The sequence below is a fragment of the Vulpes lagopus genome, chromosome X (assembly GCF_018345385.1).
Source record: "Vulpes lagopus strain Blue_001 chromosome X, ASM1834538v1, whole genome shotgun sequence".
Classification (NCBI taxonomy): domain Eukaryota; kingdom Metazoa; phylum Chordata; class Mammalia; order Carnivora; family Canidae; genus Vulpes; species Vulpes lagopus.
Window position 1 is genome coordinate 95,748,051 of NC_054848.1, and position 27,420 is coordinate 95,775,470.

At 39.8% G+C, this 27,420-nt stretch overlaps 1 protein-coding gene across 9 annotated transcripts in view; it reads right to left on the minus strand.

Annotated features, from left to right (window-relative positions):
- Positions 1–27,420, minus strand: part of TENM1 (teneurin transmembrane protein 1) — an 802,950-nt gene that overhangs the window by 108,150 nt on the left and 667,380 nt on the right. For 7 of the 9 annotated variants that reach the window (XM_041741541.1, XM_041741545.1, XM_041741547.1 and 4 more), the window contains 3 exons: positions 18,643–18,786; positions 10,148–10,397; positions 2,129–2,149 (listed from right to left, as the gene is read on the minus strand). In XM_041741541.1, coding sequence (XP_041597475.1) covers positions 2,129–2,149; positions 10,148–10,397; positions 18,643–18,786 — 415 coding nt within the window. The remainder of the gene's footprint in view (positions 1–2,128; positions 2,150–10,147; positions 10,398–18,642; positions 18,787–27,420) is intronic. The other 2 variants (XM_041741548.1, XM_041741546.1) reach the window with 2 other exon arrangements.

Below are 27,420 nucleotides of genomic sequence, written 5' to 3' on the forward strand. Positions count from 1 at the left end.
TTGCATTTGTAATTATATTTGCCCTCTAAGCATATCTGTGTATGTTAATAAGAGTAAAGGCTAGCAGATACTGATTTGAGACCCAGTTTATAGTGCTAATTGGAAAAAAGTCAGATCCAACTGGAATACTTGATTTTTTTTCTACTTACCTTCACTTCATCAAATAAGAGAATTCAGTAGATTCCAGGGACATCTTCAACCCTGGAACCACCAGCTGCCGTAAATAAACTGTAAAGGGCCCCAACAGACTCCAGAATTGATTTGGCAGTCATATCAGACAAGGCATCTCTGTAGCAAAGACTGCTTAAATAGGGGTTTGAGTAAAACTTTTTTTTTTTTTACATATATAGTTGAATTTTTGCCTTTAGAATAAAATTTCTCCAGTGCCCCTAGATCTTTCTAGAATAAGAAGGGGATCACAACCCTTCCCTGAAACAACTTTCAATATTTTGGTAGCCAGTCTGTGGAAGTTTCAACTGAGCCAGATTAATCATGCTTTGTTTAGGAAAAGTCCATAGGCTATTTTTCCAAGAGAAATGTTATTCGCACAAAAGCACTTTGGAATGCATTACATTCATTTATTATTGAATATCCCCAATGTGCCTGTGAGGGAAGTTAAAATTATCATTCTCCTCAAATCTCAGCTGGGGAAACCCAGACACATAGAGGGCTTGCCCAGGGTCACTAACAAGCCTGTGCCCTGACCAACACTAGATTAGATCATATGTAACTGTGTGTACAAAGTACCTTCAGAATACTTTAGTTCTGAAGGTGATAAAGAAAAAAAATCGGTGTTCCTGCTTTCTTTTAACTGAGCAACATATCCTATTCTGCTCAACTAGGTTGTTCTAAAATTCTGTGCACTGGCCTTTAGAAAATAGAATAGTCTAACATACAAAATTCAAATCTGATTAATGTTATTTTCCTGACAGCTAACAGTCAGGAAGGTCTCCTATATTGATATGTAATTTCTTGCCATTTCATGCCATTTCCCAAGTGCACTTCAGCTCTTTTGAGATTGGTTTCTTTTCACTTTTTAAAAACATGCCATACCCGAGAAAGAAAACCGCTGGACTACATTTCAATTTGTTCTAATCCCTTGTGTCTACATGCATATTGCAATTTGAGATATGTGAAAGATTTCTTTTGTAACTTCAGTGTTAGACTTATTGTCACCTTTCTGGTTAGCTTTACATTCGAGCAATGCCCTTCAACTTAGCAAAGATCACTCCATTCATGCTAGTTAAAATCACATAGATTGTTAAATGGACAATTAATGCCTATAATTAATACTATGCAACACTTAACCAGTAAGCAATTTGACAACCAACTTAATTTGCTTAAGGAATCAGTTATGCCAAAGTAGCAAGGCTGATCTTGTGCACTGGCATTTAAGAAGTGGCATCTCCCAAACGAAATCCAAATTAAAAGCCCTATCAGTGCCATTTTGATGACAATTGGCATTCAGAAGTGAACAAATTCAATTTTCTCCTATGCAATTTCAGGTAATTTAGAACAGTTTTGACAAGTGTAATGCATAAACAAATTGAATAGAAATACTCATTATGATTAATTTCAGAGCTTTGTGCCGTTGTCGGTAAATGGTTGGTTTAAAGCTTTTCTATTATTTCTTTTTGGTGGGAAGAAATAGAAACCATGAGGTCACACAAAAGGAAAAAGGAAAAATCTTATTCAAGAGGGTCATCGTGGTCACTGTCTCTTAATACACTCGTCAACTATATTTCTGGATCTGGGAAGATTGCCGTATCACCTCTTTTTCTACTGCAACTTGAAAACATTGAATCTATTTGAACTTACAGACTCATTTGTGGTATCACCTAAGGAAAACATAATGAGACTCAATGCTTTGCTTTCCCATGAAGTACTGAACTGCCAGCTCTCACTTATCTTGTTTTCTTTTCGATATAGTCTGATCTTCCAGCAAATTCCCATTAGTGGAGCTCTCTTCTTTTTTCAGACACTTACCTGAATCCTAACTCCTAAATGCACTTTCACATCATTCCTTTCACCTTATTTCAGAAGTAAAATCTCCCTGTTAGCCCGTTATTAGGAGATGGGCTGTTAGGCAAGAAGGGTCATTAGGTAGCTGCCCGGGTGGTTTGCTTACCTATGTCTGGTATCTCTGTTTCTAGGGTGCACAAGGTTATCCACGAGTGGCAAGTAAAAACAAATAGAGAGTCATCAGTATCATTCAAGAAGCCAAATCTAACCAGACACACCTAGTCCTAACTCAGTTTGCAGCTATTAGAGACTCCATAGGGATCATTTTGTCAGATGTACAAGCCAAAATGGACCCGATCCCTCCTGGCTTCTCCTCCTAAGATGGTGTCAAAGTGATTGAATACCCTGCCTGGTGGGTGGGCAAAACTCTCAGGCAGTTTTTTCTCTCTGGACTGTCTTCATTAGAACCACCTGGGTTCCTGCCACATGTGCAGTTTCCTGGGGTTCTCCCCAGTCATACTGAATTGGAACCTCCAGGTGGAAGTGGGGCATGGGAATTCTGTTTTTAACAAACTCAGCTGGGAATTCTGATACAGAATAAGGTTTAAGAACCACTGGGCTAGGCTTTGAAGAAGTAGCCACTGCAAAGGTTCTGACCATTCCAGACTCTGTTTTGAAAGCCACTTTATCAAAATATAAAATCAAGCCTTGTGTGTAATGGACATCCCAAATCTAGCCCAATGCCACTTACATGCTCTCAGAAATAAGATAGTGGACATCTCTCGTGTACATTAGCACATTACTTGTGAATATTAAAAAAAAAACACTTAACAGATTAAAAGTATAAAGGTTTTCTCTTAGTCCACGGCAGAATGTCCCTGGTGTCAAAACTGCTGCATCAAAATAGCTTCAATAAAACGTCATGTACATCAACTACTAGGGCCTTGAGTCTTTCAATTATCTTATGCTCTAAGCGGGCAATGGGGGGGGGTAGGCAAAACAGGTATGTCAGGTCAGAAGAAGCAGAACACTTTGGGGGCCCCTCTTTGGTAAACCCCTTGGCACAGGGTACTCCAGGACCTGGGATGAGGCTTCTCACATCGGGCACACAGTCTGCGTGCAGGCCCGACTTTGGGTCAAATCTGCCCCGAATCAAAAGGCTATAATCATCTGTGAAATCTAGTCATTTTAATTTTAAAATCCTTTTAAACCTGGCCCTTTATGTCATTTTAAAAAACATGAAGGTAACAAATCTTTTCATCTAAACTAGAAAATGTTCTTATTCTTCGGAATGTCAGGAAAGAAGAGAAGATACAAAATGGTTTCATCTGAAGCTATCTGCTCCTACTGATTCAACTCTTTTTAAAGAAAATCTTTCTGGGATTTGACTAGTTGGGCCATGGGTCAGGATCCACTGACTTTCTCTCTTTCCCTAGCCTGCCTCAAAAGGGTAGGTATCCTGTGGGTTGACACAAAAGGTCAAAAGGTAAGGCTGGGAGCTCTGATTAGAAACCTGGCCTCGGGCATTTGGACCTCTCTGAGTTTCTTTATCTCTAGACACTTGCTTGTTTTCCTGGCCTCTAAATTAGCAGGTGAGTGCGCTCGAGGCTGGCTCTAATCATTTCCTGAAGGAAGTTTAGTTGTGGAAGTACTAGAAGGACCTCATTAAAACGTGGCTTCGTTTACAGCAGATTCTCATGGTACAGAACCCTTTGTGTGGCTACAAAGGGTTTTGAAGTGGTGATGGCAAGGGATGGGGAGGAGAGTGGTTTGACTTTCTTGCAGCTGCTTCTGATCCTGCCAGTAATGTCACTGTGAATTTGGAAAGATGTCCCGTATTATGCAGAACAGCTTCTCTCATTAACATCTCAGAAGGAGGAAGTGAAAATGACGGAATTTATTTCCAGTGTGTGACCTTGTTCTGTCTCAGAATTACTTTTAGTGAAGGATTTAGGATTGAGCCACCACCAAAGTCAGTTTGCTGTCTAGCTAGCAACTGACTACATGCTGGGGTGCCAGTGTGGGCTCTTCACAAGTGCCTGGGCCCATCGGTAGGCACTGCCACCTGGCAACCAAGTGACTTGAAGCTTGCCATGAGTCAGGAGGAGAAAGGAGTGGAACTGCAAATCTTTATTTAGAGTTAAGAAATGCTCCCATGGTAGGGTCTTTAAGTTGATCTTGGATTTTCTCAGGATCAAGATGATTAAAAGGGCCATCTACTCCTTTTTAATTAAAAAAAATTACTGAGATATAATTCACATACCATAAAATTCACCCTTCTCAAAAGTACAATTCAGCAGTTTCTAGTACACTCAGAGAGTTGTGCCACCATCACCATCATCCAATTTCAGAACATTTTCATCATCTCAGGAAGAAAGCCCATACCCATTAGCAGTCAGTCCCCATGCGTGACCTGCCCCAGGCCCAGGCAGTGACTAATCTTTCTGTCTCTATGGATTTGGCTATTGTAGGTGGTTCCTATATATGGACTCCTATAACAGGTGCCCTTTTGTGTCTGGCTTCTTTCACTTAGCATAATGTTCAACCTATCCCTTTTATACTTTTGTGAGGTGGGAGATGGAGAAAGAGAGAATACACCGGCTGTGGAGTTGCTGCCTGGTGACCTGGCTTCATGAGTTTGCCTGGCCTGCTCTGTGGTGGCTGTAGCACTTCACTTTTTTCACATGCTGTTCTCAGCTTCTTTCCTTATGCTTAGCCAGAAATATTTGATGTCCAAAAGCGGTCTTCCCTCCCTACTCATCTTTCCGTGGTATTCTTCCTTTGAAGATTGAGTTCCCACTCCTGCCAATCACTGACTTCTTAGAGCTTCCAACTCCAGCAACCCTCACCTAAGACTACCCTCCCTCACGTTCTGGTTCTGTCCCTTGCCCTTCTCACTTCTTACCTATCTTGCATTTTAGGGCCCTGCTTTCAGTTAGCAGTTCCTTGGAAAACAATCCAATAAAAGAATCCATGCCCAAGGATTAATGATGATTTTAGCTTGATGGGTCATTCTAACAGGAGTTCCTGTGCTGGGGACTCTTTGGGATAGCAGTGTCTCAACTCAAAGGAACACATTTCTTAGAGTGGGAATGTGGGCACTTGGAAGACCAGCAGAGATGTTTTTGGGTCAGGTGGAGGGGGCCGTTGAGTGCTACCCCTCATATAGAGTTCACCCTGGAAAGGTAATCACCTATTTCATCTATATGGAATGTTTCTCTATTTGCAGCTCCAGTGCTGCTGACAAAGGGATGATTCTTGGTCATTTATCAGGTATTTTCAGAGCTCTCAAAGTCCAGGTTCCACTGCCCCTCTGCATGCTAACTGCCCCTAAGTGGGTGCTATTCCAGCTCTACTTGATCTCTAGTCAGTGACAAGAGTCAAGTCCTGAGAACAATGGAGGAAATATTAACCAGTCGCTGTAAAAGAAACAGTAGAATCTCAAGATAACTTTTTTTTTATGTCACGTTGACATTTGTCGAGTCCAAATTACTCAAGATACCAAGAAGCATTTGCCAGGCTCTTATTTTCTTCTTTCTTTCATTTTAAGGGAAGGAGAAAATAAATATCTGGAGAATCTCAGCATCTTGAAGAATATCAGCATGAGGTTTTTATAAAGAATAAATCATTTGAAAAAAAATCATTTGCATTGATGCTTAATAAATGTTATAATAGATTTGTGAAATTAGAAGATGAGAGGGAAGCAAGGAGGATATTCATATTTGAGTTCTTGCAAAGCATTTGATGTGGTACCTCCTATTTTTACTTATATAATTATCCCTGTTAGTTTTAGAGAACTGAAAAGTGACCCTGAGGCTATAATCCAAGGAAAAAGCAATGAAGTCATAATTGATGAGAAATAGTTGGAGGACTTGGGGATATTTAGACTGAAGAGGAGGAAGCTCAGGAACCTATGATGTCTGTCTTCACACACATGGAAATGTGTCAGGTAAAAGAAGAAAGTGTCTTCCGTGCTGCTTCAGATGCTAACATTTGCTGCTACCGAGTGGATGGTTTAGATTTCAGTTCAGTGTAAGAAAGAATTTTCTAAAAGAGCACTCCAAAGATGCAATGGGCTGTCTAGAAGGGTATTTAAGTTTCCTGTTACTGAAAGGGATCAAACAAAGTAGATGTGATCAAGTGTCAGGCATGTCGTAGGCACCATGTTACACCAGATACCTCCATGGACTTTTCTAACACTAATCTCACAAATCTGTGATGTCACTTTTGTGTTACTGATATGTGTGTGTGTGTGTGTGTGTGTGTGTGTGTGTGTATGAACTTTTAACATGAGAAGCAAATCCACAGGGATAATTAGACCTAAACTATCTCACACAGAAATGAATGTATCTTTTAAAAAAATCTTCAGAGAATATATTTTTGAGATTCCCTTAGGTTTAATTACTTATGTAATGATCTTATAAGCTTCCCTTCTTTATTATCTTACCTCAATTTCCCACCAGAAGAAAGCACTAAGATGATATGTGTGGATGAAATCTGCAGTAAACAGGCAGAGGGCTACTATATACTTAAATAACAAGAAATAATATTGTTGCTCTTGCCATATTGCTAATGATAATGACAGAACTGGCTTTTCCTTACCAACCCTATTTGGCCAATGGGGGGCCAGCTAGAGGAAATAAATGATTGGCAACCAATGAAAATGAAATTACTTTGGAGTTCAGATGAAAGAAATTCAATTAGGGACAGTTTGGATCAGCAGAGCTAAGGAAGGAAAAATCTATAGTCTTCCAATCTTTGAAATATCAAGGGGCACCTGGAATTTATCAATGTGGCTCACTATGAAACAAGAGGGTAGAAGAGAAGGAAATCTAGAAGGGCATCCAGTAGGAGCAAGCTTTATGTCAGAGCACAAAATGCCATCAAACTTTGGGCTTGCAACTATACATCTGTGGATCTTAAAACAAGTTAAACTGTATGAGACATGTAAGAAGATGCTCAAATATTAACTTGAAATCAATTTTATAGATAGAGAAGTAGAGAGCAGAGTGGTTAAATTACATAATGAATAACCTTGACAGAGGGTCAAGATCTAGAATGTTCTCTATCCTTTTCTGTAATAACCTATTGACAACATTGCTCTTCCATTCACAGCTTTAAATGCAACCAATAACATAATGACTATATTAGTCTGTGTTTCCAAGGAAACAGATGACTCAACCAAGTAAAATGACTAATACACACTGAGAGGGGGGATGGCAGCAGCAATTAAATTAACTGACTTTAACAACAATGAAAAAAACTGGTACAAACGAAGTTTCTATCTATATGCAATAGAAGCAACTGAACATTATGGTTCTTAACATAGTGAAGGCTTATTGTATCAACTTATTTCTCCCCAGGAAGTTTAAATCTGGAATTTATAAAGCAAATGTATAAAATCACCAGTTCTATGCCCAAGATACAACATACACAGTATAGGCTACTGATGAAACACTTTTTTTCAAAAAAGGTGAATCTAATAAGAACTATTATTAGTTTCTGAGTAAACATGACAGATAATGTTTGCTGACATACACTGGTTTTATGGTTTTAACTATAGTAAAACAGGGAGTTACCTATAAATTGGGTCAAAATGATCATGTAAATTCAATCAGTTTACTTCTCTGATGGCCAATAACAGGAGGGTTAGAGTAGAGAAGGGAAAACTATTTTTTTTCTCCTTGAACTTAATGCAAGAGAGAACTACGTTTTTCCTGCTTGAACCTAATCCAGGGAATTGTAACCATGAGCCTATGAAAAGTGTGGGTTGCTGGCAGGTGGGGACATGTAGGGAGAAAGGGAAACACATGTACAATTTTGTGTGAATGTGTTTTTTTTTTCCCTGGGGAGATGGCCCACAGCCCTCCATATATTCTGAAAGGGGCCTGAGAATTAAAAAAAAAAAAAGTTAAGAAGAACTGCTCTAAAGGATGTGAGTTCAGAAGAGCCAACTAGAGAGACTCAGGCTAAGTGAGAGAGCCTGGGTGTGTGAGCTCATGGTGTATGCATGCCTATGTGTTTGAAGAGCTGTGACAATGTGAGAGAATAGTATTGTGGAGTAAGAATGAATAGAGGGATTGGACAATACTTCGCACTGCCAGAAATGGATTCTTCTTTATCCTGAGAAAATTACTTTGCAATTGGGGTCCAAGTTATGCTGTTTTATTCTTCAAATGACTTTGTGTAGAAGGTCATAAGATACTTTGGACCAAAATGCAAATTTGTGAACTGTTAAGGATCCGTGAGCAAAGGAGAATCTCATCAGTGAATGAAAATTGTTCCTCCTTAGGTAAATTTGCATTTAAATCACAAAGGAAAGGACCAAACTTAACTGGGTTTTCTTTAACAGTAATATTATTAGTATTAGTATTTGTTTTTATAGCTAATCTTATGGTTTTTCCTTTCATGAGTTAGTTACACAGGGCTAGCTATATAGGCTTTCTAGGGTTAGCTATATAGATAGGCTCAGTAAGACAAGGTCTTTGTCTACCTGACAGCTAGTATCTGCATGACTGGAAACATTCAGATGGTGAATTAATCATTCAGTGCTCCATCAATGTTTGGCATCATGTATACAGAGCATCCCCAGGATGTTGAAAACAGTGTTGAATGTTGTATAAATCATTTCTAAATCTAGGTATACAATTGTCTCAGCCTTCCTCATTGACTTTCCAGTAAGTAGGTGCCCAAAGAGATATACTGCTGGAAATGACAAGTCACCACGAGGTGTGAGATCCTAAGGTACACGAACATTTGATTAAGGCAAGATGCTATGACTTAGTACCTCTCTAGACTCTCTAGATGTGCTCTATCTTTATAAAATCTTAATTTTACAGTCTATTTTTTTTATCAGTCAAGGGATTTAACAGCTTTCTTCTCTATGATGATGTTTGCAATTATAATTAAGAAACATATTAAAATTGGAATGAATTAATGTGAAAAACGGATGGGTGCTTGGGGCTGGAAGATGTCCCCAGCTAAGCACGAAGGACTAACTCAGTCTGAGAAAAAAGGAGATAGATTCCAGAGCAAGCATGAGAATCTGAACAATTTCAAGGAATGTCTTCATATATTCAAATTTCCATGCTTGTGTGAACATAATGTTAAATGGAAATGACCCAAGACTTTTCAGATGTTTTGACTGGCCTCGATGGTGCTTTGTATGTAGAAGTTGCTCCATCAGTGTCTCTGCTCTCTCAGTCACTATTTCTGGTCACTATCTTTCAGGTCAATGAGGTGATGCTTGAGGCAACAACTGTTTTATGGACTAGTTTATGGGATGGCATCAAAATCTTCTCGAACAGAGAGAAACTTTCAGCCTACAGTTCTAAAGGTATGTGTCAGGGATAAAGCTGTCATAACTAATTGGAGGGAAGATTCTATCAATTTACCCAGGAGAGAGGAACACGTTTGACTTATCCTCACTGGAATGGGAGGGGGTGCTTCCCTTTTCTAGGACTCCAGAGGGCATATATTTGTATCTTATAGCCTCAGAAAAGGAGAAATAAAGCTGATTAAGCCATAGTCTATTTCGTTGTAGTCTGTGTAACTTCAGAACATGGAATACCAGAAGGTACAGATTCCTTTCAAAAGGTGTCAAAATACTTTGTACTCTCAAGAAAATTCCTAGAACAGAGTGAGAAAGTCTTAACGATGAAGATTTTAATCCCCCCCCCCCCATGGAATAGATCTTTTAAGTGTAAAAAACTAGTTCTTCCTTATCAGGGCACACAAACACAGACTTCCATTTTCTTTTTTATGAAGTGACCACTTCAAAAGATTGAACCTGGGGAACTTATAAAATGTAGACTTTACCTCTGCCTGCTAGAATGAATTAGAGATTTTCGATCAGTCTTTGTAGTGACCAGCAGAGGTTGAGTGACTCTTCTGAGCGCTCGGAAGTACTGGGATCCATGTCAGTGATGGCAATGCCCACAGGGAAGCCACATGTACAGGGATGTCAACACTTCCTGGTTCTCCAAAGGAGCGCTCAAAGGTCGATTAAGCAGGAAGAACTGGCATGTTGACCTGCGTCCTTTGTGCCTATTCCTGCATCTTAGCTCAGGGCTTCAATACAGGCAACTGCACTTTCTGCTCTTTCTGGCAATGTCTTTCTCTTCGTGTTATTGCAGTCTTGTTTTTTCCTTATCCGCTAAGCAAACATAGATTAGGGGAGACTTACCTTAATTCCAAAATACTAACGGAGTTTCCCGAGGGAAATATTCGTCTTACAAAATTAAAGTCGCCAACATACACACTACCATCAGGGCCAGAAGCTAAGGCAACAGGAGCAAAGAGTTTGTTGTTGTGAGCTGGGCCATTGCAGTTGGTACAGGCTACACTCCGTTGGTGTCCGTTACCCATTATGGTTGATATGACTGGGGGCTGCTGGGAAATGAACATATTTTCTCCATTCCCTTTATGTATGATTCCTAGATCCAAGAAAAAAAAAACAGAATATAAAAAAAAGACAATTACCACACAATATTCTCAGCAACATTTGAATCTCTCTCATTGTTCAAAGCAGCATGGAGCTTTGGCCTGGCATAAAAAAACTTGGGAGTGAAGCACATTGCCTATAGTTTTATTTAACAGCACAGCCACACCGTACAGTAGCCTAACACTTTGCCTCAGTTTATCTATCTGTGATATGGGTTAATACATCCAGGCCCTTTGGTGCTGATTCTAAATGCCTCAATAAAACATTTGATGAAAAACTTTTAATGATCTCCTGTTCACTTTGGGCTCTGTGAATCATCTGTGGCTAATTTTTCATCTCTGGCTGACTTTCTCCTGATGGCTGCACACACTTGTCTGACTTCAAATTACCCTCACTATGCAACTGACTGGTTCCTGAATAGGAAATATCAGTCAATTTTAATATTAACCTTAGCAAAACACCATCGGGAAGGTAATCTACTTCTGTGAAAAGAAAAAAAAATCATACTGCTAGAATGTACTTCAGAGATATAAGAAAGGACTTGAATTTTCCACTCTTTTGGACCATATCTCACTATCATCAGCGCAGGAAATAGAGATACTGACTTATGAAAATGCTGGAAAATACTGTGCAGGCATTCTCTTTGGGCAATCTCATCCATTCTCACAGTTTTAACTCATATCTCTATATGCTGAAATTTTCTCCTACCCAGAGTTGTCACCTGCCATGCAATTTCCTGCTCCATCACTCCACTTGGATGCCCCACAGGTACCTCAAATGCAACAGGTGTAAAACTGAACTCATTATTTTTCCTGCTCTTCCTCTTGTGTTCCCCACTCATGAATGGTATCACTATGCATGAATTTACCCAAGTTGGAAATATGGACATGACCACGGCTGCTCTTTTCCGCATTCTCTCAACCTAATTCTTTCCGAAACCCACTTTGAGTCTATCTCTTAAAATATGTTGAACCAGTTTTGTCGCCTCCATTATGACCATGACTGCTTTAGTCCAGCGTTTCTTAACTTCTTGGTCTCCCGGTCTCCATGCATACCTCTCTCCCAAGCACTGCTCCCACTCTTGCCATTGAGACTGTTTCAGTGTGTGGCTTAGAATCTTTCAACAGCTCCAAATCCTCTATGGGATAAAGGGCACATTCCCTATTACTAAGGCATACAAAGTCCTTCATGACTTGATTGTTGTCTACTCTTTTGTTGTCTCCCCTCTCATCATCCTCTTATTTGTATCTTAAATTCCAGCGATAGTGAACTATTTGCAATTGCTTTCAACCTTCTTCCGTTCTGTTCTGCTTTTGTATACGCCATTCTCTCTATCCTGCAAGCCCTCCTCATCTTGTCTGCTTGGGGAACTCTTACCTATCCTTCAAAGCTCAACTTAAGTTTTCCTCAGTGCTCTGTCCAGGCAGAATGAGTTACTCTCTCTTCTTTGAGCACGTGGTTTGTTGCCCATAGCTCCGTGATAACACCAACTACGCTGTATAATGCAGTTTTCATTACCTTCTCTATCTTTTCCATTAGAACCTGGGCTCCATGAACGTAAACCCTCTGTCTTACTCTTTTCTGCATTTGAGTGCCAGTGCCAGTGGCCAAGTCATTATAAGAGCTCAGTAAATGTTCAAAATAGGCTTTGAGTCTCTTGTAGTTTCCTTGTCCAAATCCCAGTGATTTTGCAGACCTGCTGAACCTGGGCAGAAAATCCAAGGAACAAGTACTGCTGTGCTCAAGCTGGCTCAGAATGAGCCTGGGCAGGTAAAACATCCATGGTGCGAGAAGGCATGCCAGCGCATCAGGCTGAAGTAACTGATGGCAAATGAATGAATGCAGTAATCCTATAGAGTCTTATTTTTTCTTCCTATGACCCCTGCTATCTATCTCCTTGGATTGCCTGTTATTCTCCCTAAACATTTCCTGAAATGTCTTCCTCAGTTCTTTCAACTTCTGGTCCCACAGTCCTACAATAGAAACCATTGATCACTCTGAAATAGGAACATTGCTGGAAAAATAAATAAGAGGATAAAACATGCACAATACCATGACACCAAATATGTACTTAGAAGGCGCCTTTCAGGAAACAAATCCCATTCATCATATAGCTTTTGGGTTTCAAGTCTAGGTATTTTGATTCTCCCTCCCAAGGTGATTTCTGGCTATTTTTTCAACATATGATCTGCAGGAGCAGCTATGAGTTTATGCCCCAACAAATTGGTCTTTTATTGCAGAACTGTGAGAAATCTCGAGGATCACTACTTTCTTATTAATTTTATTAATAACTTTATTAGGCAGTAAAAAAAATTCTTAAGATTTAGAACAGTTAATTAAGTAAGATTAATAGGAGTGAATTTCATTTCCCAAAAAACAGTTAATTGCAGTGCAATCAACACCACAGTTTAAATGAAGGGAGGAAGTGAATAAGAATTGGGATGATGGCCACACAACATCATTGAAAAGAAACCTCCTGATGATCCCTAACCAAATATCCTACCAATGAGACTATGATATGTTCTTGAACAAATGAGGAAACCAACTGTTTAGCATGTCTATATTTCAGCAATACATTATAGGGTATATCATTCAAAAATATGTCCAATTATTGGCGTGGAAATACCAGATTTGCCATTAACATCTATTTTCACAGGTAGATCTCCATCTTTTTTATATCAATATAACGGTATAGTTAACAATTACCTTCAAAATGACATGTTATTACCAGGCTCCTGGCAATTTAAAAACTAAAGATGGCTATTCTAAACCATTCTTCTAAGCCTGCAATTCTAAAACTCCCCTTTTCTATTAGAAAGCCCAGCACTCCATCAAAGAAGAAGAATGATTAAAGGAAATAAAACATAAGGCAATGTACTTTCTGATTACATCTCAACAATTGATGTCTTGCTTTCATGCAAGGTACTAAAGTGCCCGTGTACTGAAATTACCATTCCTGTTTAAAGCTGAAGCAATCAAAACAAAAATGGGCAAACCCCTTTTGTATTGCCCTGGAAAAATAGATCATTTTGAAGGGTGTTTTTGTTGTTTCAAGAATCTGTTTAACCTTCCATTACATAGAACCGGGGCATACCATCTAGCAACAATGATTTAACACCAATTCTTCTGCAAAAGGTTGCTTTGAAAATATTTTGTTTATGTTCCTGGAAATCTTGATCAATTACTGCTGCCTCCCTTCCAGTTTATTCTGCCACACATGCTCATTTTGAAAACAGAATCAAATGATCCTAGGACAACACACATTATTTATGTGAAGGCCAACTTCCTGCTAAGGATTGGGTGTCTGGTTGACAGTCAACAAAGAAACCCCACTGAAAGGGGCCTACTGTGACTTTTCTCCCTTCAGTCTTCGTTTTCTCTGCCAAAAAGCCAGGTCTGTTGTTTAATAAGTTAAGTACACTTTTAAATGCACTACTCATACCCTCCTGCTACCTTGCTTAGAACTTCTTTTGAAGCTTATAAATAAGTTTGAAATGAAAATTCCCCTCGGAAGCCAGTGGGTGGTGCTTTATGCTGATTTCAAAGAAGAAACCATTTTTCAGACTTATGAACAACGAGGGACACAATACATATTTCTCTTAGGACTTGACTGAGAGGATATAAACACAAACTGGGAGATATGCCAGTGTGATCAATGGAAATTTACTTCCCCTCCCAGTAAAACCATTTGTTGACAAGCTACTGGCCTATTTTGGAGGCTAAGCTAAAAGAAATTCTTTATCCATTTCAGACAGATGACAGTATCCAATTAGTACCCTGGATTGTTTTGTCTAATAATTTTTTAACACTCAATTGGGAGGACACACTGGGAGATATGTTTGATATCATGATATACTCTAACAAATAGCTTACCTCTGTAATAGATGATTGACATACACATTTTTATTACTCATAATTTTTTTTTTATTTTAAAAAAATTTTAAAAGATTTTATTTATTCATTCATGAGAGACACACAGAGATAGAGAGAGAGAGAGAGAGAGAGAGGGACACAGGCAGAGGGAGAAGCAGGCTCCATGCACGGAGCCTGACGTGGGACTCGATCCCGGGTCTCTAGGATCACACCCTGGGCTGAAGGCAGCACTAAACCACTGAGCCACCCAGGCTGCCCTATTACTCATAATTTTAAAGAACTGATTTATCTTAAGAGATACGGATATGTACTCCCTGTAATCACTAAGAGGATGTATTTTGAAGGAATAATATTGAAAACCACAAGCTCCTGGTGTTTTTTTTTTTTTTTTATCTCGGTGAAAGTAGAAACCATCTATATATATCAGGCATAATATTTGGAAACAATTCTCCACAACCAATGGTTAATTGTCAGGTAAATATAATTGCTGCAGCTAAAATGACAAATGGTCTGAAAACACTGCCTTCTAGAAACTACCCACTGCATAATGATTTGGGAACCAAAGAAAAACTGAAGAAATGAATGGCAGCAGACATCCAATCTAATTACAGGTGTCTTTTTAACCAGTGAGAGGAAATTGGGGGAAGATAGATTCTTGTTTCTAATCTGCCATCTGTCTCAGATCAAAAAAGCAGGGTGCCTAAAGAGTTAGGCTTTTTCCAGAAAGAAGTGGAGTGGGGGAATTTGGAAAGACGGTCGTTCTTGCCTTAATCAGTCAGAAAAGACTGTCTGACCTGAGGGGGAAAGAGCATTGCTTTCTAAATTGGTCTTCTCAAAGCTGCTGCTTCACACTTATCATTCCTACTTCTAAAACTGCCTTGGTGGGTGGGATTTAGACTTCGAAAACATCCCAAGAGACGTGTTCATGTCCAAGGTCAGGCTGAAAGGCAGTGGCAGAGCTGGCTTCAGATCTGTTTCCTGGCAAGTGTGACAAGTTCTTGGTTAGAAATACAATGTGCCTACAAATGAGATGATACAATGGACAAATGTTCCTTTAAAAAAAACTATCTAAAATAAGGTTTCTTTCTCAGAATAAAATTCTCAGAATAAAATTCTGAGAAAGAGATAGGATTGAGTGGGGCTGGGGTGAGCACGAGGAATCTTTTGGGGGTGACAATATTTTAAAACAGTTGTGTTGTGGTGCTGGCTGCCCAACTTTACAATTTACTAAAAATCACTGAAGTGTACATTTAAAGCGGGTGAGTCGTATGGAGTATAGATTATACTTCAAAAAAAGGTGTTAAAAAAAGATTTTTAGAGAGAACTCTGTACCTATTGCCTAAAACCTAGTTGCTGGTGAGGTGGTGGTGGAGGGAACACATCTGAGGAAATCGGAGGGGGGGTGACAAAGCCAACTTTCTCAATGGCTCCCCTCTGCTCTGAATTTCTAACCCGGTGTGAAGCACGTGGTAAGAGGACACAGGACTGGGAGCGCACAGCTGGGGGCTGCTTCGACTGAGGTCATTTCCCACTTTGTGCTTAATGTCAATGACAGGCATTTGAAAAAGACAATCCATACAAGCCAATAAAAGTGAGTGGAAAAGAAACGGCTGCTTAAAATGTCAAACTCTTTCAAATCAAAACAAAAAACCTCATAATTTAATAAGTGGCATCTGCCCTTTCGTTTTTGTACTTCTAAAACTGTGATTCTCCTTTGGACAACAGAAAAAAGTTGACATTTTATATCTGTGCCTGAATCTTTGCTCTTAAGTAAACAAATAATTTGAAATGGAATTTAGAATATTCCTTGAAAGAGGGGAAGGAGGTCTAATGAATGCATACAGTAAGGGGCTCATTTACCTTCAGGGTCCCACATGGGGGCAATGGTAGGTGGTGCCATGCTATGGTTGAAGCAAACCTGGTTGGCTTTGCCAGTCAAAATTTCCCAGCCCCTGTGGCTGGTTGACTCAGCTGACTCAACTGTGGTGCAAACAAAGTAAGATCATGGGTGTGATTATAAAATGGATCTCTTAGCCTTGGTCAGTTCATGGCCTTACAAGATAACCTGACTTTAGCTAGCTGTTTTATAAAGGTAAGATGCATACAGGGATGGCTGGAGGGAAGACTGTAACTGTCTCAAGACATTCACATCCCCAGTCCTGGAGAAATAACCCAAAGTCCATGTTCTACTGAAGGTTGCTCAGAATCTGCCTCTTTGGATGAAAAAGAATGTGATTTTGCAATGAAAACTTTCCAGGACATGTTCAAGTGAAAGCTGGATGGGAATACAAATGACTGACTTCCCAATAGGGTGCAAAACAAGGTAAGGGAACTGGGATGGAACATTGACAAGTGGGGGCGGGGTGCGGGTGAGATCAGTTTATCCGAGAGATGCATGGGCTCAAGGGCCATCTGTGGTGTCGTCTTCTGATTTAGTTAACATATAAATTACAAACTAGGAGAAAGTGACAGAAGGAACAGCGGTTCAAAGAAGGCAAAGATGGAAGATGACAGTGTCCTGCTTCTCTGTCTTTTCCTCTTTTCCTAAGTCCAGGAGTTAGGAGACTTAAAACTCAGTGAAGTCAAGGCTGCCCTCTTTCCCTAGATTCTTTCACTTCTTCTGTCTTCCTCCTACCTCTTCTTTTTATCCTCCTACCTCTTCTTTTTAACTCATTACTGTTCCTGGACTCAGTTCCTAGCTTCTCACTGGATCTACTGACATTTATGTGGACCCATGATAGTGGTGGAGAGAAAGAAGCACATGGCTCTAGCCACTTGTGAATGGTGCACCACGGGGGTGCAAGCCTCAGATGCTTGACCTTTTCAATGGGATTAATGCCACACTGCAGGGTTGTTGTATTTAAAATGGGACAGAGTTCACCAAAGCCTTTTGAAAACCGATGATTCTTGGTTTGGATGGATGATTCTTCAATCCTATGGTGCACATTTTGCCTCACATTTTAACATCTCCGAAATAAGTACATATCTTGCAATCACTTCATGCCAGAGTGCAATTGGCAGCATTTTCCATAAAGTAATGGTATAACTGATGGAGTCTTAGATTATGTGAAACATTATATTTTACTTTTTAAAAAAGTTGGTTATAGTGGCAGATACACTGGTCAATTAGTTGGGATAGAGCAATGATGATAGATGATTCTTAAAACCCAGTCTCACAGAACTTTGGGGTGAAGAGGTCTCACTATACTAGCACTAATTTGAAATCAGACTGTTGTATTTGAAAAGAAATATGCTAAATGGCCATCTCTATCTAGGTGGTGGACTTAAAGGTAATTTTTTTCCTTGTACTTTACGAGGTTGTCTGCATCAAATATGTGTTGCATATGTGCAATACATATAAATAGCACTATGGATGTGTGTATATATATTGCATTAAGAAGACAGTATTAATAAATATTTTAAAAACTCCTTAAGTGCAAAGAAATGGGCACTCTTGACCATGAAATGGACAATTATTCTTGAGGGAAACTTGGCAATATGTATGAAAATCCTTAAAAGCACGTACATCTTTCCCTTTACATGAGATACCTAAGCTACACAAATTCATAGAGACAGAAAGTAGAATAGGGGCTGGGGGAGGAGGAATGGGAAGTTACTGTATAATGGGTATAGATTTTCTCTTTGGGATGATGAAATATTCTGGAAATGGGCAATGGTGACAGTCGCACAACACTGTGAATGTACTTAGTGCCACTGAATTGTACATTTAAAAATTGTCAAAGTGGTAAACTTCGTTATGCATCTTTTACCAGAATTAAAAAAAAATTCCACTGTGGAGTCCTGGGTGGCTCAGTCGGTTAAGCATGATCCAGGTCATGATCTTAGGGTCATGAGATCGAGGCCCATGATGGGCTACATGCTCATGGAGCCTGCTTAAGATTATCTCTCCCTCTCCTTCTGCCCTTTGCCCCTGCTCTACTGTGCACCCATACTCTCCCTCTCTCTCTCTCTCTCTCTCAAAAAAAAATTCTACTGCATGACTATCAGCATTTATTAAACCATTCCCCTTCCAATTGGACATTTCAGTTTCCCCAAATTCTTAAAAAATAAAATAAGAGTATGATTTAAAAACTGTATATCCTTGGGGCATCTGGGGGGCTCTGTTGGTTGAGTGTCAGATTCTTGGTTTTGGCTCAGGTCATGATCTCAGGGTTGCGAGATTAAGCCCCGCCACCCCACAACGGGTTCCATGCTCTGCGCTCAGCATCGAGTCTGCTTGAGGTTTTTTTCTCCCTCTCCCTCTGTTCCTCCTACCCCCCTCTCTAAAATAAATAAACAGAATCTTTAAATATTAAAAATATAAAATTGTATATCCTTCGAAAATAAAATAAAAAGCTGCTTACCACTTTGAGGATTCAAAATATGATGCTTATTCAGTGACCAGCCTCCTAGGTTAGAAGCATCCATCTCAAAACCTTGTAAGATGACTGTCCTTTTCTCCCAGAGAATAAAGTCAGGGCATGTTTCATATTCATATCCCACAGATACTGCAAACAAAGAGTTAATACATTAGAGAATTTTAAAGTATTGGCTTCATGTTTACACTGGTTGATAATTCTGTGGGTATTGCATTTGCTATTGAATTCTGATCTGGGTTGAAATTTGACTGCAAATGCCTTTCCCCTCACACGGTACAGCAGAGCACCTAGCATAGCATTGGCATCCAAAAGTGAACATCAGCCAGTGCATAGCGGATACATACATGTGTGAGTGATTGAGTGTGTGCTGTCATTAGGTGTGTACCATATGTTTATGGATATTAAGCTTTGGGCTTTTTGGGTTGGAGACTGTACTGTAAAGCTCTCTGAAGGCGTAAGCTATGCTGATATAATTTCTTTCTTTACCTTTCTAGGAGAGGCGCAGGGAGGGCTGGTTTCTTATCTCTCTAGAGTGCAAAATGCACTTAGGAAGCTGGTTTTGGAGTCACTGGGTCACTTATACAACACACGAGACTAATAAAAATCGATTTGCCCATTTTATATTTTCTTTTGTGCTAACTGGCCTTCAGTTTGCCAAGAAGTCTGAGTTCGCTTAGAGCACTGTAAGTGTAAATTCCACCTTGTGCACATTATATTTTGGTTTCTGCATATAGCTAACCAATGGGATATCACCCACCATTTGGCTTCAACTCTTATGGAGCACAGATGTTGTGCATTAAACTTGGAACCCTGGAATGCCACTAAAATGGGAAGTGCTTCTGCTCTACAGAAATATGTCTAGCTCATGTATACCAAATACCAGGCATTTCCTCAGTTGGTAAATCTGCTTACCTGTTCAGGAACCCCAGATTTCTGGTTCTTGAATTTACAATGCTTTCTGTCCTCATAATGATCTAAGCCTGAGAGTTCTGGCTCACGATGCTGCACACCCTGAAGCTGCTTCTCCCCTTTCTGGCAGCTTACAATATCCCTAGCTAGAAGTTGGCCATTGCTTTCCAGCATCTGTCTCTACCTGACTCTTTACATGCCCCTGGAGGAATCATTCCTTCTTTTGGCATTTGGTTATGAAAACTGGTAATAAGAATGTGTGCTTAAACAATGCTGGAACAATAGGTCCTAAGATGAAAAATCAAAGCAAACTGGTTTTGGTATTTGGCAGTGTGTGAAGGGAAAAGATGGTAATTTTAGTCAAACTGATTTATATGTTCGTGTGTGTGTATGTGTGTGTGTGTGTGTGTGTGTGTGTGTGTGTGTGTGAGAGAGAGAGAGAGAGAGAGAGAGAGAGAGAGAGCATATATGCACAGAGAAGCCAAAAAGTCCTTATGATCATGAATATACAACTCTCTAATGTTGTGGATCATCTGTGGCCAATTTTAAATAATAGGTTGGCTTCTTTCTGTCCTGTGCTATATCAAAGCTTTAATTAAGATCTTATAGGGCCACCTTCACTGGGTGTGTGACCTGAGCAGTTGCACAGGGGCCCATGCTTGGAAGGGTCCCCTGCTTTGTTTAATGCTCTGCTGCCACTGCCTTGAAATCCTTAATAATTTTTAACACGAGACTCTGTTATTTCCATTTAACACTGGGCCCTGCAAATTATGGGGATGCCCTTGCACCCTGCCATCAGCTGCCATGCCATCAGCATGAAGACTCATGGAATGCAAACTCATTTTATTACTGGCCCTAACCAAGCATTATTAGCAAAGGAGATCAATGAGGGGCTGGAAAGACTAATAGCAAAATGGAAATAATTTCTAAATAGAAATTAGTTCGGGATCATCCCGTGTTAATGCTGTTGTCTATTAAGTTGGATGGAAACAGAATTTCAGTGATGAAAAGGATCTCAAAAGTGTTCTAGTTTAGGTTACAGTCATGGCACAAATCATTGCTGTCTACAATCTCCTCGATATCTTATCATGGGCCCTGATGCTTGCTAAACAACTCTGGGAGTGTGGAAAGAGTTGGTTTTAGAGCTAGAGTCAGAAAAGACTTCAACTTTTGGGTCTGCCATCAACTAGCTGTTCCATCTCAGACAAATTATTCTGCATCTCTGAGAATCATGTTCTTCACTGGTAAGAAAGTCAGAGTGGGGCACGATGGACTAGAATTAATGATTTTTAGACCCTTTTGGGTCAGGGAAACTTTTATGAATTTGATAAAAGTTAAGAGTCTTCTTCCTAGATTTCTTCCTAGAAATATGCAGATGAGGGGCATTTGGGTGGCTCAGTCAGTTAAGCACAGCTTTCAGCTCAGGGTCCTGGGATTAAGCCCTGCATCTTGCTTCCCTGCTCAGCAGGGAGTCTGCTTCTCCTGCTCCATATTCCTCTGTCCCTCCCCTGCTCGTGCTCTCTATCTCTATTGAGAGATAAAATCTTAAAAAAAAAAAGAAAAAAATGCGGATGCACACAAAACTTTGTATGTAATTCTAGGATGTTCACTGACCTCCTGAAATCCAAATAGAGATCTCAGATCAAAGACTTTTGCATAAAAAAAAAAAAAAAAAAAAAAAAAAAAAAACAAAGACTTTTGCATTAGATAATTTTAATAGTGCCCCTTGAGCACTAACACTCTATGATTCCAAAGTATATTTTTTCAGGATTCTTTCTGATCGATTCTAGTTGGGGATTAAACCCAAAAGCTAAGGAGAACACCGTATCTCATGTTGGCAAAATCAGGTGGTGAGAACGCATACTTAGGGCCATGTTGGTATGTAGAATAACACAGTTTCTGCTCCTCTTGCCAACATTTAAAAGTTTAAAATAATCACAGTGACAATTACAAGTTCCCTGAAAGCCATCATCTCCTTCCCTACCATTGTCAGGGTCTGCTTTTTGTACATTGTAAGCCTTGTGAGCTCCCCTAGAATCCCTTCTCTGGAAGGTGATTATGCAGTTTTGCAAATAAGTAGTGTGCCCTGGTGACCTCCAATGGTGGTTTGGAGCCAGATTTTTTCCCTCTGAGTAACAGTTAAAGATCCTCCTCACTCTGTGGCAGGAAATGTTTTTATAAAGTATCAATTAAAGAGTTCTCAATGCAATGGTAATGAGACATACTCTTTTCACCTCATATCTGCTCTCTGAATTGCTCTCTAGTCCACAACAAAAAAGTGCATTGGCTGCAAACCTCACAATGATATTACTTTTTTCCCCTAGTCATAGCAAATAGCAACAAGGCAGCCACTTAATAAGTTCCCTCTAATTTTTATTAGGTTTACTTTCTTGGGAGAAAGCTCTATGAGCTAATAAAGTTATAATTTATACTTAAGACTTGTCCAAAGTTTCAACTAACTTTAATGAGAATGGTTGTGTGTCGGGATATTTTTGCATGTGGCTTCTTGCTCGGAGTAACAAGGCAAGGTTTCTTTCTGACAGCAGCCCACTTTAACATAATCTTGGAACTTGCAACTGGCTTATGAGAAGGCAGACTTTTCACCCCACAGAGCTGAGCTACTCTCCAAGTGCAGAGGAAACTGGCAAATACAGAAGCAACCAATCCTAGACTTCTCTTATGGAAGCAGACTGTAATGCACTAAATGCCTAGTCTTTTTCCTATAATTAAATATAGGGGGAAAGGGGCTATTCGGGGGCTGGCAATGAAAATGCTGAGCCCCCACATTATACTCTGGTACTGTGACAGCTGAGTCTCAGCTATAAGCAGAACAGACCACTACCGTCTCTCAGGGCAGCCTGTTGCCTATCACATCTGGTCATCAACATAGCACGGTTCAGGCTGCAGATTCAGCATCTGGTGCTCTGGAGTGGGGATTAGGAAGAACAGTGTAAGAGGAAGGAAAAAATAATTATTCATCAACATTATAGAGGAGCTGCAGAAGACACACTGGTCTGGCAGTGGGCCGAGATAAGTAAGGAAGGGGAGTCCCAGACTATCCTTCCCAGGAGCTGGTATAGTGTGGTCCCATGCTGGAATGTATTCTTTTGGGAAGGCAGGTGAGAAAAGAGCAGAATATGTTCTCTGAATGATGTGACTGCCTTCCTTGCGATACCCTTCATTCTGCCTGGATTTCTGTCTTCCTATGCTTTTCCCTCACCCCTGTACAGAGATATTAATGGGACGTTTCTTAACCAAGAGTCATTGATGGTCAGGGTAGGACTGTTACATTTACAGAGGCCTCAGCCTGGTCACAGGATTGCAGCTTTGACTTCATTGTCAGTCATCTTGCAAATACTAACACTGGCTTATGAAGAAGACTTCCTTATACTGGTTTATGAATAAAGATTGCAGCTTGTTTCCCCAAAGTCATTGGACATTGGAAAACAGAACTGAATGACCATTCTACTTCTCTGGGCAGCATCATTTGTATAATGTGGGGACTGTAAGAAGGCGGAGGACCACCGTGCCCCTTACATCCAATTCAGTGACTGTTGAATCATCTATAAGCGCTTGGATAGATTGACACTAAAAATAGCCAAGGTAAAGACGCTATGCAAGGAAGCTAATGTGCAAAATATGACAAGATCAAGCGGATGATTTTCAACAGCTTCAGGCTAAGGCTTCAGAAATCATAATGGTTGCATTTATGAAGGCAATACATAATTAAAAGTAGTCTGATAGTGTGAGAAACTGACATGTTACCTCACGAACTCAAGGAACATCTAAAAATAATTTCATGACATTTAGGAGGTAACTAACAACAAGACGAAAACTTTTTTATCCAAAAGGAATCATTAAATAGAACAATAAACATTTCCCATTCTTTAAAAATCATAGATCAATGCAAAACAACAACAAACAAGAACAACAAAGGACAAGAGACCTAAGGAACCAAGTGAAGGCCATGGCCACAGCAGACCAAGACTCTATAGATACAATGCTATCTATTGAGAATGGGCATGTGCTCTTAGAACTTCTACCTTTTCCTATTCTCTGCTGATTTATCATAGGATAGGATGACTCCAGAGGCTCCTCAGTTTGACACATTGCCCAGTGGCCTGAAATGCTTTGTTGATTTATCTATTATTCCTGGCTCACTAGGAGTGTCAGAATCAGCTGCTGAATTTTTATCAAGTGCTTTTTCAGCACTTATGGAAATATTCACATAGTTTTCTTTTTTAATCTATTAAGGTGGTGAATTATGGCAATAGGCTTCCTAAGGTTGAACCATCTTTGTGATCCTAAAGTAATTTTAACTCTATTTGGAGCACTTGGGTGGCTCAGTCGTCTAAGTCTTTGACCCTTGGTTTCAGCTCAGGTCGTGATCTCAGGGTCATGCAGTCAAGCCCTATGCTAGGCTCCACACCTGGGAGGTGTGGGTGGGGGAGTCTGCTGGAGTCTCTTCCTCTCCCTTTGCCCCTCCCCCACCATCAAATAAACAAATAAATAAATCTTTAAAAACTCTTTGGTTATAATATATTATTTTTTAATGAAGCACTGGATTTGATTTGGTAATACTTAGGATCTACACCCTTGCAGTTTATAAAAATAAGGTTCAGACATGATAGCGCAAAAAGTAAGGTAGTTAAATGAAGAAAAAGTATAGTAAGAAGACTAAAAAGTGTCTAGCAGTGAGGTAGCCACACAATACTTTTGCCAAGAGGTCCTGTACACTGAAATCTAATATAATGAGATTTTTTTTTTCCTGGCTTCTTTGTTCGAGCCCAGCTGCATAGAAGTGGACCTGGAACCTGGATGACCTAGGTGCCATGAAGGCAGGACAATGTGGCTCACACTCATATTTGTGAGTGCCTTCATGTACCTGGGCACAGCTCTCCTCTCCCTTGGCAGGCACATCATCCCATTATATAGGCAAGGTTAAGGGGTCCGCTCTAGCCTCTGCCCTTGTTCATTTGTTCACCCTGTATGTGTTCAACAAATATGCAATATTTAATGGGTCTTTCTTGTTGTCAGGAACTGGAGATATGAGGATAAAGAAGACAGAACAATACAGCACTTCCCCCTACCACTGCCACCCCTACCCCTCACCCATGCAGCTCACATTCTAGTGAGAGGAAAAAACATAAAACAAAACCAACACACATACAGAGTGATAAATGTTATGATGGGAAAATGAAGTGTATTAGTGGCGAGTGTAACAAGAGAATTTAAGGTAGAATGGAGAAATAAGGAAAAGCTTATTTGTGCAGAGGGGGATTTATCTTATGAAGTACAGGGAGGAGCATTCTAGAGAGAGGACAGCATGTGTGCAAGGTCTTGAGGCTTGGTATCTTTGGGAGATTTAAAAAAGGTCAGGGTGGCTAGAGGTTGGTTTCTCTCTAGAGTGTCAAAAATAAATGAAGAAAAACCCTTTCCCCCCTCCCAGTATGAAGTAAAACAAAAGATTACTATTCTCTAGCTGTACTGACGCCTTTTTTCTTAGGAGAGGTTTTAGGAAATAGATTCACCTTGAATATGGACTGCTTATCTTTTAAAACATTGTGATTGATTAAAAGGTATACAATGTTATAATGGAAATAAGGGGGCTGTTATTTAATGACTCAGCAAACCTTTACTGAGCTGCTCTATGTGCCATGCAGGTGATCCGCTGAGCACTGCAGATATGGGGGATATTACACAGAGCAGGATAATTTGTCATGTGAAAGAAGCCAGACCCTGGAGGGTTACCTACCTTTTGGAACTTTCATCCATGGCCTCCTTAATACTATCACAAAAATAATATCACCTTACATTTGTCTGATGCACAACAGTTAAATACATTTTTGTGTCTCAACTAATTTGAAGACTCACAAAAACCTACTAGGAAGATATATTTACTCCCACTTGATAGATGAGATGATAGAGTCAGGGAGGTAGAGTGACTAGTTCAAGGTCATCTGGCTAGTAAATGGCAGAACCAGAGCTAAATCCAGTGACTCATAAGCAAAAGCTTCTTCCTGTGATGCTAGATCACAGCTAGTAAGGGCAAGACCCACAATTCAGAAGCGCTAAATAAATAACGTTTCATTTGCTCTGAATTAAAGAGATTAAGGATTGGAAGGAGGCCAGGGTTAGCCTTGAAGAAGTACCGTGTATTCTGGTTGGCCAAAAACAGCACCCGGTTATGCTGTTGTTTTGATGTTATTATGAACAACATCCTCTTTTACTCTCAAAAGTCTCTTGGTTTGAATGATAAATTATATGGTCACCCAGTCTTCGAGAAATATCTCCATATAGCTCTGGTAAGGGTTGGTAGAGGGGACCAGGAGGCAAGAACAATCATAAATACGGACTTGGAAAATAGGACATGTGGTCTGGAAAACCATTTAAATTGTCTGTCTCTTGACTATGTCATCTTACCAATGGCTTTCAGATTGTTATGCCTGAAAGCCATTTGTGATGCAGCACACACACGGGGAGAGACACACATACACATACACACACGTATAATTGAAACCAAGTTTTCCAAAACAATACTCTCTTAATAGCTTTACATTCTGGTATTTTTAATTCTATTCATTTTTGTTCTACTCCACTCTATTCTATTCTACTCCATTAAAAAAAATACTGGTTGACTCCCCAAATGGATTTTTGGTCACACACTAATGGGTGTGACCAGTAGTTTGAAACGGGCATGGACCACTTGCTTACCAGGATATCAGGGTCATTTAAAAACCCTGGTAGGCTCTAGGCACTCTCATTTTGGAGGTTCTATCTCACATCTTGTCAAACATACTAAAATGGATATAACCCACAATTCATACCCTGCATTAAACATAGTTCATATGTAAGCGTAAAAATCTAGAAGTAGTTGATGAGCTGACATAATGCTTCATTTTGTAGACATTTATTTAAATTTTTATTAACGTTGATTTTCTGGTTTTCTTTTCATATTTTGGTGCCAATATACTTATTTTTCAGATTGCAAACATTTTCTCAGGCCCTTGAAAAACTCATATCCTTGGTGCTACGCCTATAAAGCTGAATGGATAAAACAGCCCTGCTCTCAGTTAACGATTATGAATTCATGAGTGGAGAGAAATGATGAAAGATTATTATCTCTGCTAGCTTCTTTGACAGAAAGCCACTGGGGCGTTGAATTGGGTGCTCGGTAAGGTGGGTTGGTCAATTTAGTGAAAAGAAGCAGCAGTGAAAGGCATGCAGAACTCAGGACCCGGAGATCTGAATTTGAATTCTCACTCTGTAGAGGACTTTAGGCAAGTCACTTGCTCTTTCTGAACCTCAGTTTCCCCCTCTGTAAAATGAAGATCATATTCACCGCCCTATGCCTACCAGGCAGGAATGTTATAAGGATTAAAATGAGATAATGTACATGAGAGTACTTTGCAAACTGTAAAGCACTACCCATTTATTATTAAAATATTCAGTGGCTGCGAGTTTTGTGGCTGCCCAGCCTGCGTAGGTTTTACTGAAGGGAAATTTATGAACACTGAAGCATCATTCTCGGCGATGTTTTGTGTGCACAAAGCAATCGTAGCTTAGCACCTATTACTATTAATATTCCCTTGTTTCTCTCAAACACAATTTAGACAGACTCCTATGCACTGCGAACCTTTAGGAAGTCTAGTTCTCCCTGCAACACCACTCTTTCTTGCCAAACTACTGTACTAAATAATTATGCAATTGTTGTTGCCAATAACCTTGAAAAAAAATAGAATTGTTTATAGCAGTGCTACTACAGGCAATGGCTGATTTCCTGAACTTCCAGGACTCCGAACTGCTGTGATTTAATTTAATTAAAACGAAGACTGGGTAGAATGCATTATTACA